Raw genomic sequence first — 14421 nt, 5'->3', positions numbered from 1 at the left:
TTGAGCTGGGGCTCGCTTTAAATTGCTTTGCGCTAAAAAGAGTCACCGGCTCTTTTTAGCAATCAGATGCATGGTCTAGGCATCTGATTGCTAAAAAGAGAGAGCTCTCCCTTTTTAGCAATTAGACCCCTAGACTAGCCATCTAATTACTAGAGAGAGAGAGAGAGAACTCCCTCTTTTTAGCAATCAATCAATTACCTAGTTTAGGTATCTGATTGCTAAAAGAGAGCAGATAGTTCCCTTCCCTTTTTAGCAATCAAACACCTAGACTAGGGATTTGATTGCTAAAAAGAGAGAGCTCCCTCTTTTTTGCAATCAGTTACCTAGACTAGGCATCTAGTTGCTACAGAGGGCTTTCTTTTAGCAATCAGATGATTCTCTTCTCTCTTTAGCAATCAGACACCTAGACTAGGCGTTTGTTTGCTAAAAAGAGAGCAAACGGCTCTCTTTCAATCTTTCTCTCTGTTTCTTTTAACTTCCTATCAAATCTATTTTTAATTTTTTTTCTTTATCTCAAATCAATTTCAGAGACGTCAATCATTATTGGGTTTCAAATTTTGAATTAGGTTCAGCCCGTTAGGATTTTTTTCTTACAAAACCAGTGAACATCTTCCCTCTGCTATAAATAAGAATTATTTCTCCCACGTATCTCACAACTTATTCTATTAATTTAACTCGTTTTTTCATACTCTCATTTTGATTACAAAAATACTCTGCTAAAGTTTCCTTACGAAAAAAACTCTGCTTATTAAATGAATCTTACTCATCATCTTCACAATACTCTCCCAACTCATCATCCTCACAATATTCTCCCTCTTCCATCCGTTGCCGATGCAAATGGTTATATACCTTTCTCAAATTCTCAGTACTATTCTCATGAATCCAGTGGTAGTAGTAGTGGCCAAACCCATAATACACCATATGATTCCTACTACCCTTCTGTTTCCACTGCCTATATATTATTCTACCGATGTCATTTCGTTCACACCACCCATATCTGTCATGGCAAGATATTCTCTCTTCCTCTACCTCGACCTCAGCTTCTCAACGTCTGACTCCGTCTTCTCAATCTCCAAAGACTGAAGTTCTAGAGACGCAAACTGAAGAAGAAACAACAGAAACAACAACAGAACAACCCGCTCCCAACAAATAGAAAAAACCAAAGGATATTTCATGGGTTTGGCTTTTTTTGAAAAAATTCCTATCTAAGGTCGGATACAAATCAGCACTTTATTTAGCATGCCAAAAACTCCAACAAATTTGAGAAAAATTACAGAACAGGATCACTAAATCGACATCTGAGAAATAAACAATGAGAACTTCTGGAAATAATTTGTATTACTGAACTTCTGAAAATAATTTGTATTACAGAACAGGATCACTAAATCGACATCTGAGAAATAAACAATGAGAACTTCTGGAAACAATGAGAAATAAACAATGAGAACTTCTGTAAAATTATTATGCAAGCAAAAGTTTCTTTTAGTATTACTGAAAATAATTTTTTTGAAAATTATATTAAAACTACTTTTTGTCCAGAATATCAAAAATTAGCAGAAGAACAATTACAAGAGAAACTAAATATTTATTCTATGCTAAAAAAACTATCATGCAAGCTACTTTACCAATTATAGCCGCCAAGATAGCTTGGACTTTTGATGTCAAGAAGTCTCTCAATCACAATCATTGTATTTGAGTTAACTTCACATTATATTAATGAAAATTAGATTTTGCATAAAGAACTTTGTCATTGATGAGGGTTTGAATATGCTTTTAATGCACAATGCATTTGTGATGCAATTTCACAAGCCTGTCGTGACTATAAGATACAGAAAAAGTTTCTATACCTTGACAATGATTTAGAGAACATTGCTGGCAATTTTAAAATTAAGAGAAGTTCTGAACCCGATAAGGAGGGATAAATTTTTCCATATTAGATATGTTTGTCATTTCATTCACCTTTCTGTGTAGAATGGAATGAAATTACTTGATCAGCATTTACAGAAACTAAAATGGTTCATCACTTTTGAGAGAGGTAGTGGTTCAAAAAAATAGTCTTTTAAGGAGTTGCGTTGTTTACGGGCTTGAGTAGTTAAGTCCTTGAGAATAATGTTAAGACAAGGTGCAACTCTACTTACAAAATGCTCAATGATGTCATCCCTTACCAAAAAGTCGTCCATGCATTGATTGAACGTGATCTAATCTTTCCATAGTAGCTTACGAAATGGAATTTTAATTCTGTTTTTTGTCAGTTCCTTGAAAAGTTTGATGCTACAACATAACACTTTCTGGGGTTCGGTATTCTCCTATTCATTTACTTTTTTATCATCTTATTCATATTGCTGAATTACTTGTGGAATATAGAACTCATGGCTATCTTACAGGTTGCATATGGGATATGAGCGAAAGTTTGAATTGTTTTGAAAATATGCTATTTATTTTTCATTTAACAACTATTATGGATCCCGGAATAAAATTTGATAATTTATCTGAAATGCTTAAGGATTGTTCTGACAATATGGTTTATGGGCATGAGACAACAGATATTATAGAAGAGATTAAGAAAACTCTAGATAAATTGTACTCTTTGTATAGAGATATTGTGTCCATCAAAGGCAAGGACCACGTCAAGCTTATCCTGTAGTACTATTTCGGTGCTAAAATGGATTTAAAAATGGTGACCAAATCAAAACAAAAGCAAGTCTCAAACGCACGTTTGCCTAAAGCCTGGATGTATATGGAAAGTGCATCACTACCTTTATATAAGGAAAGTCCTTAGGCGTCTTTTAACGTACTTGAATACTGGAAGAAAGAAGCTCACAACTACCATGTTCTATCTATTGTAGTTAGAGATATATTAACCCCTCCTGCTTCCACAGTCGCATCAAAAAGTGCCTTTTCAGCAGGCGGGAGATTTGTTTCCAAATGGAGGACACAAAACTAACAGCATAAGAATGGTCACAAAGATAACAAACAAAACCTTCCCTTGGAAGTATACGACGAATATAACTTGCAAGAATTCCGCTTCTTGAACATTAATGGTTAAACATATCTTTTCTTCTTTTTTTTACTTGTATATCTAATTTAAATTTAAACTAAACGAAAGTTATTATCTTTCTGTGGATGAAGGTCTTCCTTCGAAGTCCGAACCACGTATATCAGTGCGTTTGCAATGTTTTCTTGTGTGATGTTTACCTTTGCGCATATACACATATATGCGTGTACGCGTGTGAGATGTTTTAACTATATATATATATATATATACATATATATATATAGAGCAAAACTTCTGTCAACTTAAGTGGACGTCCACTAAGTTTCTTATCCATTGATGATTACTTGATTGAGCTATATTGTGGATGATCCGTTCCGTTAAACTTGATCTACATATTCTAAAACCCCAACACACAAAATTTGGTGTGAACTCGTTGTGGTTTGCCCCTCCGTCGAGCCATGTAAAAAGTTCTATTCACTCGAAACCGTTAAAATTGATACGAGTGGATGAAGGGTCAAACTACGACGGGTTCAATGCTTTTCACAATTTAGAGATGATATCTTAAATCAAGAATTCTTATTGAGAATTGACTGTAGTTCTGCTAAAAGCGTTATAAAAAAGAATGTTAAAAATTTAGTCTCTACGCAAATATTTGCTAGATGGCAAACTGAATTAGCTATGTATCAATTTAGAATTGATTATATTAAAGGTGATTCTAATCATCTTCCTGATTTTCTAACCAGAGAGTTTTTACAGAGTACAAATGAGACGGAGTAATCCCTCCTTTTTAGGGAGGGGGAGAGGAGGCCCTAGCAGTTCATGCCCAGCAGGCCAACATGATTCTGAAAGGAGTTATACTCCGCCTCATCCCAATTCATGGCGAACAATTACGAAGAAACATAATTCTTCTAGCCTATTTCAGGCCTTTTATAAAGGCATTAATGATTTTATTACATAGGAAAATTCTCATGAGCATTTTAACTCTATAGTTAAAAGAGAAGTTGAATGGACAGAAAAGCTCATTTCAGATGTGGTTCTGTATCTAGAACCAAAGGACATTTCTTTAATGAATGATCCTGATAAATTGAGGCAGAAATATCTGCATGAAACATTCTATCCAACACGGTCTTTAAAATCCAGAGCCTGGATGAAAACTCTTCTTATACAGAAAGGAATGGAAATTACCTACTTTTGGGCCAGCGAGAATCATAATGTCCCGCCAAGTTTTAGTAAGTGCATTATTCAAGAAGTTATACTTCCACAAAATTAGGTATAAACCTAAATCAAGAATTACCATTGGTGAAAGCCCAAAATTCTAAGGATATATATTCCTTTAATTATTGGGATTATCAACAGGCTTTTCATGAGGTGTTTGTATATCAGAACCCAAAAAACAAACATACTTGGTTGATTAAACTTTGTCCAGAAGCCCTTCAAAAGGATATTCTTGCTTGGTTCTATAAATGGTGAGAAACCTATGGAATTAAAATAAGTATTATTCCTGAACCATTGATGAAGTTATACTCATCTTGGGTTGATTCACATCCTATTCTTGCAAAAATGGATGATAGCCAACTTATAGATGGCGTGTCTTATTTACTTCTTTTCTGAAATAGAGATCCCTTGGATCTGGAATTGGTCATTTGAATGCAGTTGGACTCCTTCTCATATATCAGTTCTCAAAAGAAAATACTATTGTCGTTAGTGGAGTGGCATGTGCCTTGACACCAAAGTTAAACAATTGGAAGAAATAATTCAGAAAAATACTTCTGTTCTAGAGTCTCGTATGACTCAGGAAATTCAAAAAGAAAATCCTAAGCTAAAAATAGCAAAAATGATGAGGAGAAAATATCCTCACAGTTTTGAATCAGAAATCCAACAGAAGTGTTTGGAATATTTTAAAAAACAATTTGCAGAAGCTTTTGACACTGGTGATACCAGAAGCAGTCATTCTATGGAAGAAGATACACCAATCCAAGACGCCCAAGATCCGGAAGACATCTGGACAGAAATATTTGATAATAAGTTGACAAACCTTAAAAGGTAAAGAACCTGTTTCATAAGCAGTATAAAAATCTAGATTGAGCCTCGGGGAACCGTCTAGAATCCTCTTTCCGAAAAGCTACTTTATAAAGCAGCTTTTATAAAACTACTTTCTAAAAGAAAGAATCTTTACTGTTGATAATGCGCCACTTATTTCTTTTATGCGCCACATCACTTTCAACTTTAGTTATTGTGCCACGACGAAGGGAATCGAAGGCTTTGGAAGTTTTGCACAACGCTTATAAATATAGGATGAAGCCTAAAGGTTGAACACAGTTTTGTGTGAGAGAATAAAAATTTGTAAGAGAGATAGTAAGGTTGTGAAATATATCCTCTGTAATCTAAGTGTGTTCTGTTGTAAAATATCTTGAAAAGTGTCCTCTTTCATTTCTTTGTTTTTGTTTCCGCTTCAAATTGGTATCAGAGTCATGTTCAACTATTATATGTCTGCTTAAGTTTGATCTTACAGTTTATCTTTTTGATTGTTTGCTTCTAAGTATGTAGAATTTATATATGTTCTTTTCATTCTTTGTTTAAGAACTTAGTTTGCATGTTTATGGGACGTCATCTAAGTCGCGCAGTGTAAATCCCGTTGTTACCGGAATGGCTGTTTAGGGTAGTGTAAGTCGTTGACAGACGTGTAAGCTTTCTGCTAGGTTGTTTTATAGAGAATAAAAAGAAAAATATAAATTCTGCATCCTTATAGGTTTAAATAATCAAAAGATAAACTTGTAAGAGAAAAATATGACAGACATAGTCGAGAGTAGTTCGGCTCGTAAATCCAGTTATACTGGAATGAAAAAGGTTAAAATGATCAGTTAACTGAATATGAAACTGATATTGAATCACTTAATAAGTGGACTATACCCGATGTTCCTAATAGAGACATCTATAAAATTGGCTTTTAAGATTATAAATTTTTAATTAATATTAAGACCCTAGAACGAACTACTACAGTCGATAGGGATGAACAGATAATTTAATTGTTAGGAATTGCAGATGTAAATCCATATTTGGATAAGTATAAGTACCTACATATAGGTTTAATACAAATTGTCTTTAGGCCTTTGAGGCTTTGATTTTATCGAGTCTGAATGCATCTTTATTAGTCTGCCTTAGAGACTCCAGATGCTTAAATTGGACCCAATCTTTAATGGGTATAAAGAAAACCAATCTTTGTAATGGATCGGTATATTTTAATGTTTATCCAAATTTAAGTCTATCTTTGACTGATCCTAAATATACTTGAATCAATGTCTTAATATAAAAACTCATGGTTATAATTTTATACCTGGATCCGAAACTATTGCTATTATTTATAGGATCCATTACAAAGTATTAAATACTTTAGCTTCTAAGGCTAAAATTCATTCGAAACCAGGTAAAATTATCCTGGTAGAAACGAATGTTCTATCTTCCAATATTGTTGTTAATAAACAGATAAAATAGGATGAAATAAACTTCTCAGACAATTGGGTTATACCCAACGCTGTACAACCTTTACATATTGTCAATCAAGATATTGATCAAATTGTACAGACTACAGATGGAGAAGTCGAAATAACATTTAATCCATCTAGAACAATCAGAATATCTGATGCGGCTACATCAGCTAGAAACTCTTTATCAAGATTTGGATCTTATAGAACCAGTTCTGTTCAAGGAATAAATATCTCTGAAAATAATATTCCTCATACTTTATATAAGGATAAATTTTCTCCTCCTAATACGGAGATGAGCTTTCGTTCTAGGAGATAAGCATCATTTTCTACAAAATTCTGATTGTTCTAGATATACAATTATTTTCGCATTAGATAAACATCTATAAAATTGTTCTAGACATAAGGATAAACTTCCGCCAGGAATATTATTTTCGGAGATATTTACTCCTTGAACAGAACTGGTTCTATAAGATCCAGATCTTGATAAAGAGTTTCTGGCTAATGTAGCCGCATCAGATATTCTGATTGTTCTGGATGGATTAAATGTTATTTCGACTTCTCCATCTGTAGTCTGTACAATTTGATCAATATCTTGAATGACAATAGATAAAGGTTGTACAGCGTTGGGTATAACCCAATTGTCTGGGAAGTTTATTTCATCCTATTTTATCTGTTTATTAACAGCAATATTGGAAGATAGAACATTCGTTTCTACCAGGACAATTTTACCTGGTTTCGAATGAATTTTAGCCTTAGAAGCTAAAGTATTTAATACTTTGTAATGGATCCTGTAAATAATAGTAATAGTTTCGGATCCAGGTATAAAATTATAACCATGAGTCTTTATATTAAGACTTATTGATTCGAGTATATTCGAATCAGTCAAAGATAGACTTAAATTTGGATAAACATTAAAATATACTGATCTATTACAAAGACTGGTTTTCTTTATACCCATTAAAGATTGGGTCCAATTTAAGCATCTGGAGTCTCTAAGGCAGACTAATAAAGATGCATTCAGACTCGATAAAGTCAAAGGCCTAAAGGCAATTTGTATTAAACCTATATGTAGGTACTTATACTTATCCAAATATGGATTTACATCTGCAATTCCTAACAATTGAATTGTCTGTTCATCCCTATCGACTGTAGTAGTTCGTTCTAGGGTCTTAATATTAATTAAAGATTTATAATCTAAAAAACCAATTTTATAGATGTCTCTATTAGAAACATCGGGTATAGTCCACTTATTAAGTGATTCAATATCAGTTTCATATTCAGTTAACTGAACATTTTTAACCTTTTTCATTCCAATATAACTGGATTTACGAGCCGAACTACTCTCGACTATGTCTGTCATATTTTTCTCTTACAAGTTTATCTTTTGATTATTTAAACCTATAAGGATCCAGAATTTATATTTTCCATTTTAGTCTCTATAAAACAACCTAGCAGAAAGCTTACACGTCTGTCAACGACTTACACTACCCTAAACAATCATCCCGACAACAACGGGCTTTACACTGCGCGACTTAGATGACGTCCCATAAGCATGCAAACTAAGTTCTTAAACAGAGAATGAAAAAAACATATGTAAATTCTACATACTTAGAAGCAAACAATCAAAAAGATAAAACTGTAAGATCAAACTTAAGCATACATATAGTAGTTGAACATGGCTCTGATACCAATTTTACCAATTTGAAGCGGAAACAAAAACAAAGAAATGAAAGAGGACTTACAGAGTGAGATAGCTGATACTCAAAATATAATCTTTATTATCCAAGACATTTTACAACAGAACACACTCAGATTGCAAAGGATATATTTCACAACCTTACTATCTCTCTTACAAATTTTTATTCTCTCGCACAAAGCTGTTCCCAACCTTTAGGCTTCATCGTAAGTGTTGCGCAGAACTTCCAAAGCCTTTGATTCCCTTCGTCGTGGCGCAATAACTAAAGGTGAAAGTGATGTGGCGCATAAACAAAATAAGTGGCGCATTATCAACAGTAAAGATTCTTTCTTTTAGAAAGTAGCTTTATAAAAGCTGCTTTTAGAAAGCTGCTTTATAAAGTAACTTTTAGGAAAGAGGATTCTAGAAGGCTCCTCGAGGCTCAATCTAGATTTTTATACTACTTATGAAGCAGGTTCTTTACCTTTAAGGTTTGTCAACTTATTATCAAATATTTCTGTCCAGATGTCTTCCGGATCTTGGGCGTCTTGGATTGGTGTATCTTCTTCCATAGAATGACTGCTTCTGGTATCACTAGTGTCAAAAGCTTCTGCAAATTGTTTTTTAAAATATTCCAAACACTTCTGTTGGATTTCTGATTCAGAACTATGTCACTAGTGTCACTAGTGTCACTAGTGTTAAAATGATGAGGATATTTCCTCCTCATCTTTTTTGCTATTTTTAGCATAGCATTTTCTTTTTGAATTTCCTGAGTCATATGAGACTCTAGAACAGAAGTATTTTTCTGAATTATTTCTTTCAATTGTTTAACTTTGGTGTCAAGGCACATGCCACTCCACCGACAATAGTATTTTCTTTTGAGGACTGGTATATGAGAGGGAGTCCAACTGCATTCAAACGATCAATTCCAGATCCAATGGATCTCTACTTCAGAAAAGAAGTAAATAAGACACATGCCATCTATAAGTTGGCTATCATCCATTTTTGCAAGAATAGGGTGTGAATCAACCCAAGATGAGTATAACTTCATCAGTGGTTCAGGAATAATACTTATTTCAATTCCATAAGTTTCCCACCATTTATAGAACCAAGCAGGAATACCCTTTTGAAGGGCTTCTGGACAAAGTTTAATCAACCAAGTATGTTTGTTTTTTTGGGTTCTGATATACGAACACCTCATGAAAAGCCTGTTGATAATCCCAATAATTAAAGGAATATATATCCTTAGAATTTTGGGCTTTCACCAATGGTAATTCTTAATTTGGGTTTATGGCCCAATTTCGTGGAAGTATAACTTCTTGAATAATGCACTTACTAAAACTTGACAGGACATTATGATTCTCGCTGGCCCAAAAGTGGTTAATTTCCATTCTCTTCTGTATAAGAAGAGTTTTCATCCAGGCTCTGATTTCAGAGACCGTGTTGTATAGAATGTTTCATGCAGATATTTTTGCCTCAATTTATTAGGATCATTCATTAAAGAAATGTCCTCTGGTTCTAGATACAGAACCACATCTGAAATGGGTTTTTCTGTCCATTCAACTTCTCTTTTAACTATAGAGTTAAAAGGCTCAGGAGAATTTTCTTGTGTAATAAAATCATTAATGCCTTTATAAAAGGCCTGAGATGGGCTAGAAGAATTATGTTTCTTCGTAATTGTTCGCATGAATTGGGATGAGACGGAGTATAACTCCTTTCAGAATCATGTTGGCCTGCTGGGCCGGAACTGCTAGGGCCTATATATATGTATGTGTATGTATGTATGTATATGTATATGTATGTGTGTATATGTATGTGTGTGTGTGTATATATATATATACATTTTTCATTTTAAATAAAGAGTTCGAAATAGGAAAAAAATTAAATATAGTTTTACAAAGATATATACAAGTTTAATATAGTACAAAAAGGAAAACAATAAAGAAAAAAATCCATGGGCCGACCAAAGACCCATAGGCTGTGGGCAAATTCTGATCCAGCCCGAACCTAAGCGGGTCGTAGGCAGGCTAGGTCCGGTCCCGGAGCTGGGATCAAAGAGGCAAGCCCGGCCCACGCCCACGCCCACGCCTAGCGAAAAAGATGTAATACATCTCAAGAAGAAAGCGGCATATAATTCATCAATGGTAAGAAAGAGAAAATTTCCCTGGGATTTGAAATTGTTACCTTTTCTATAAGCTCGTTATTTTCAGGTTCTCGCTTTTCCAGCAGTGGGGGAGGAGCTTCTTCAGGCTGACATTCTGGAATTTTGTCTAGGAGTGTCTGCAGAAATATTTCATCATAGTTAAGCATAATTTTAAATTTTTTTACAGGACTCAACACTGAAAGGTATTAAGAAAATGTGATTTATAGTGTTCAATCTCAGTCAAAAGTGAATAAGAAATTCATACCAGCCTACACCTTCCACAAACACAACTGGTGAAAAATTATGAATCCTTTTACCAACAAAAAATTTTAGTGAAAAACTCTTATCTATGAAGATCTTCAACCAACCAGCATACAGAAAGTACTTTTCTTTGGCTTTGTTCCACAAATCAGAAAGCTAGATAAGAAAAATGAACCAAAAAAGAAAGTCATTTGCTGAGCTGTTTAATAATTTTTAAGAAATTGCACATTTAAACCTTATACCCCAAGCAAGCAGGAGGTATTTCTCTAAAGTTGAGAAGACCAACGAACGGCATTAAAGATCCAAAGCAGTTCACAGCAAAAAGAAAATTAAAACTGGGTTGACTCAGAATTCCACAAAGGTAAGTCAATTTAATTAACCTACAAATACAAATTGATTAAACTCTATGTTTTCTCTAATAAATAACTACTACACTGCGCCAATATGTCATCTCAGAAGGTCTGGAATATGACATGATCATGAAAAATGCAGAAAAATTGTATCCTTATATTACAAAGTATCCCCAATCTTCAGTGTGTCTATATACAGCTAATGGATACATGAGTTCACTGATTATACAGGTTCCATCTCCTGATATCACAAAATATCCACCAACCAACAGTTGTTCAACCCAACTGTATCACAGTTTTTTCCCATAGAATATAAATAAGAACCACTGTGGAAACCAATTTATCCAGTGAGAGTAAATAATATTAAACGATTTAAAATTTGTTCAAGCAAGGATCAGACGAAGTCCACACTCCACACAAAATTAATATAATATAACATAACTCAATTAAGGTTCTGATGCTGAAAGGCTAACAAAGAAGAACTATAACCTCTGCTATCATCACAGGAGAGTTTCTAGAAAGAAAAGCCTCTGTTTCGATGCGCTGTAACCGTGATTCCATTACAGTTATGCTTTCCCTCAACTGTACATTTTCTTGAAGGAGACCATCCCTAGATTCTTTCAGCTCCTTTACCTGCCAAGCTTTGTAATTTAATAGTCATATCAGAAACATAAGTAACTATATGCCACATACAAACATGATAAATGCATCATCAACAGAGGCAATACTGCTACTGCATGGTATGTGCCACAGCAAAATAATAACTCACTGCAACTTACAACTATTACGAAGAGGAAATATAAAAGAAAAATAAGCAGCGAGGATAAACTGAGATAGAACTTCTCACTTAAGCCAAGAAAAAAATATGTCTGGCCTAGTTTTGTCATGATAGTCATGCCATATCGTGAAACTTAGAAGATGAAAGATCGTTCCTTCCTTGGAAAGTTACTTCGTACAGCTGGATAATAACTCGGTAAGAAACAAATCACTTGAGCTGGAACTAGTTAACCTATAAAAATGCGTTTTGAACTATATTTCTGGCATGTAGCCATGTCCATAACTGTACTTCTAGCTAACCTTCTCATGACGGATTCAGTTAGCAGATACTGAACTCCATTGATGACAATATAGCTTTGAACTCTACTTAAAAAGAGACTATTAATCTTCAGTTCTGTTGTAACAAAATTTTAAACATCACAGAATTTTTCTCAACTGGTAGTGGACAAATTCACTTTCCTCTTCTCTTGTTTAAGGCATGTAATGTATGAGAGAAACCTACAAGAAGTCTGTATCTAACATCAAGTGTAGCCTGTCTATACATAAGAATAAATAAGATGCGAAGTAAAAGAAGTTAAACTGAAAACAAGCTGGAATTGAAAGCTAAAGACAGTGGAATTGAGTACCTCCTCTTGCAGCCTTATGTTAACTTCCTCCACTCTAGAAGCTATTTCATTGAGAAGAGTCTGAAATAACAACAAAATCAACTTGATCTACCCAATATAAGGAATTAAACAAAACATCTAATATTATCAGTAAAAGAACATTGTAGTTCGAGGAACAAGAGAAACTAAAATGGATAATATTTTTCCATACACAAGGATTGTCCAGTAAAATAAGTTATAACATTTGAAGCATAAGGACTAGGCACTGTAATAGGGTAAACAGATTATTCCTGTGTATTGGGACATAATAATCTTTTTAACAAATTGCATGCTTCCCAAGTCTTATCACTCATCGCACACTCCATAGCCTCACATCAAACCTACTCTGACTTTCTATCTAACACTTCCTCAATACAGTTATCTACCAACCTAATCAACCATCACAAGTAAAGAGGAAACATACACCCAACCTATCTCATTGTTGGTCACCTCAAAATCCCTGATCCACATCATAATCATACTTTGTTATCATTATTTTTGTAACCCATCTCACTATAGATCCCATAAATTCTTCATCACCAGTAACAGCAATCAAGTCTTCATGGAGGAATATCAATTAGTCTTACTAAAAATTTCGATATCAATGATATGTGTCTGTGTGCAGGCATGGCCACACATGGTTCATGAGTGTGCAATTTATAGTCAGTAAACACATCGTCTGCATTACAAGTCCATCTGATCCATAGATGGAATCCATGATGCGCCAATGCTTTGATAACAAAGGTTCTATCTCAACTGCTGGAAACTTTCTATAGCAACAAGAGATATTGGGATTGCTCCTCTCCAATCACCTTGCATTTTTCTAAGAATATGCCTGGACAACAGGAAAGCATGAACATTTCTTTATGACTCCCTTACCTTTTTCTCACACATGTCAAACACTGACACTCCACGTAAACCTTTGTTTACATTTGTTTTAAGATGAGAGGCAATATTTAACTTCCATCAGATTTAGCCTGGTCAGATCATGACTAGTTTATCCATGTGAATAAACTAATAGCTATACGAATTACGATTCCATTGCCGACACTTCCCCTTTCTCGAGTTCCAATTTCACACACAAGTCAGCTCGAGATGATCTCACCCATTTATGAGATTGATCCCTCATCCAATGCCAACCAATAATCTTATGGAAGCAATTATTTGACTAAAAACTGTTTAGGCGATTGACTGCTTTAGATCTAGTCAAAGTTGATGGAGTTCATAGTTGATGGTGAGGTACTATACAGATCAATTGACAACTTGAGCATAATGATACACCATAACCAGTTAACTTTGTTTTCATCCAGTTGGTAATTGATGCAGAAAGGATAAAATCTGCATTCCACCCATGAACCAACTAAGCACGCAAGCATAATAAAATAACATAAACAGGAAACAGAAACATATTGCAACAGACATCCATTTACTTACCTCCCTTAAGATCCATGAATCTTGATACTTCTACATGCTCCTAACTCTTTCCACCTAAGATGACCTGCAGATCAATTTATAAGCAACATTTTGCAGCAAATATACTTCTCTACAAAGCATAAAACTTTAGAAAATTTAACTGCCTGTTAAAAATATGCCAATAATTGGAAATTTTAGCAAAAAGAAAAAGTGCAGATATCCTAGCAAACCCAGATGCAATGAATGTTTGAGTCAGGTCCATCTTTAATCATTACCCGTCAAGCAAAGCTTGTAATGATTAAAACTCAATGCACTTTATTATTCCAGTTTATTTAACATGCTAAAGGGTAGCCCAGTGCATGAGGCTCCCACCATTGTGGGCTCTGGGGAAGGTCAGATATACGCAGCCTTACCCCCCCGAATGTGAAGAGACTGTTTCCGGGATTTGAACCCATGACCTCCAGGTCACAAGGAAACAACCTTACTGTTGCGCCAAGGCTCACCCTCAGTTTATTTAACGTGCTACCTTTGTATATTACGCATATGAAAAATGTCAACCATTGAATGCCTAGAATATTAGCTTTTGTGCCATGAATCAGTTACTCCCCTTTGCTCGCCAAACTAGCCTGTAAATCATTGAGTTATCCACTATTTGTCACTCAGATATTTAGTGCAACT

The 14421-nt window shown here is 34.6% G+C and overlaps 1 protein-coding gene across 2 annotated transcripts in view; it reads right to left on the bottom strand.

Moving 5' to 3' along the window:
• Positions 1 to 13838, bottom strand: part of LOC109828176 — a 21072-nt gene extending 7234 nt beyond the window's left edge. The window contains exons 1-4 of one of the 2 annotated variants that reach the window (XM_020395204.1): positions 13765 to 13838; positions 12313 to 12372; positions 11399 to 11550; positions 10340 to 10435 (exon numbers count right to left, since the gene is read on the bottom strand). In XM_020395204.1, coding sequence (XP_020250793.1) covers positions 10340 to 10435; positions 11399 to 11470 — 168 coding nt within the window. In that variant the 5' untranslated portion in view covers positions 11471 to 11550; positions 12313 to 12372; positions 13765 to 13838. The remainder of the gene's footprint in view (positions 1 to 10339; positions 10436 to 11398; positions 11551 to 12312; positions 12373 to 13764) is intronic. The other variant, XM_020395205.1, reaches the window with a different exon arrangement.
• Positions 13839 to 14421: the final 583 nt, after the last annotated feature.

This window comes from Asparagus officinalis, unplaced genomic scaffold (assembly GCF_001876935.1).
Source record: "Asparagus officinalis unplaced genomic scaffold, Aspof.V1 AsparagusV1_Un800, whole genome shotgun sequence".
In the NCBI taxonomy this organism is placed as follows: Eukaryota; Viridiplantae; Streptophyta; class Magnoliopsida; order Asparagales; family Asparagaceae; genus Asparagus; species Asparagus officinalis.
The sequence above is the reverse complement of the archived record's forward strand: the minus strand, read 5'-3'. Positions and strand labels throughout refer to the sequence as shown.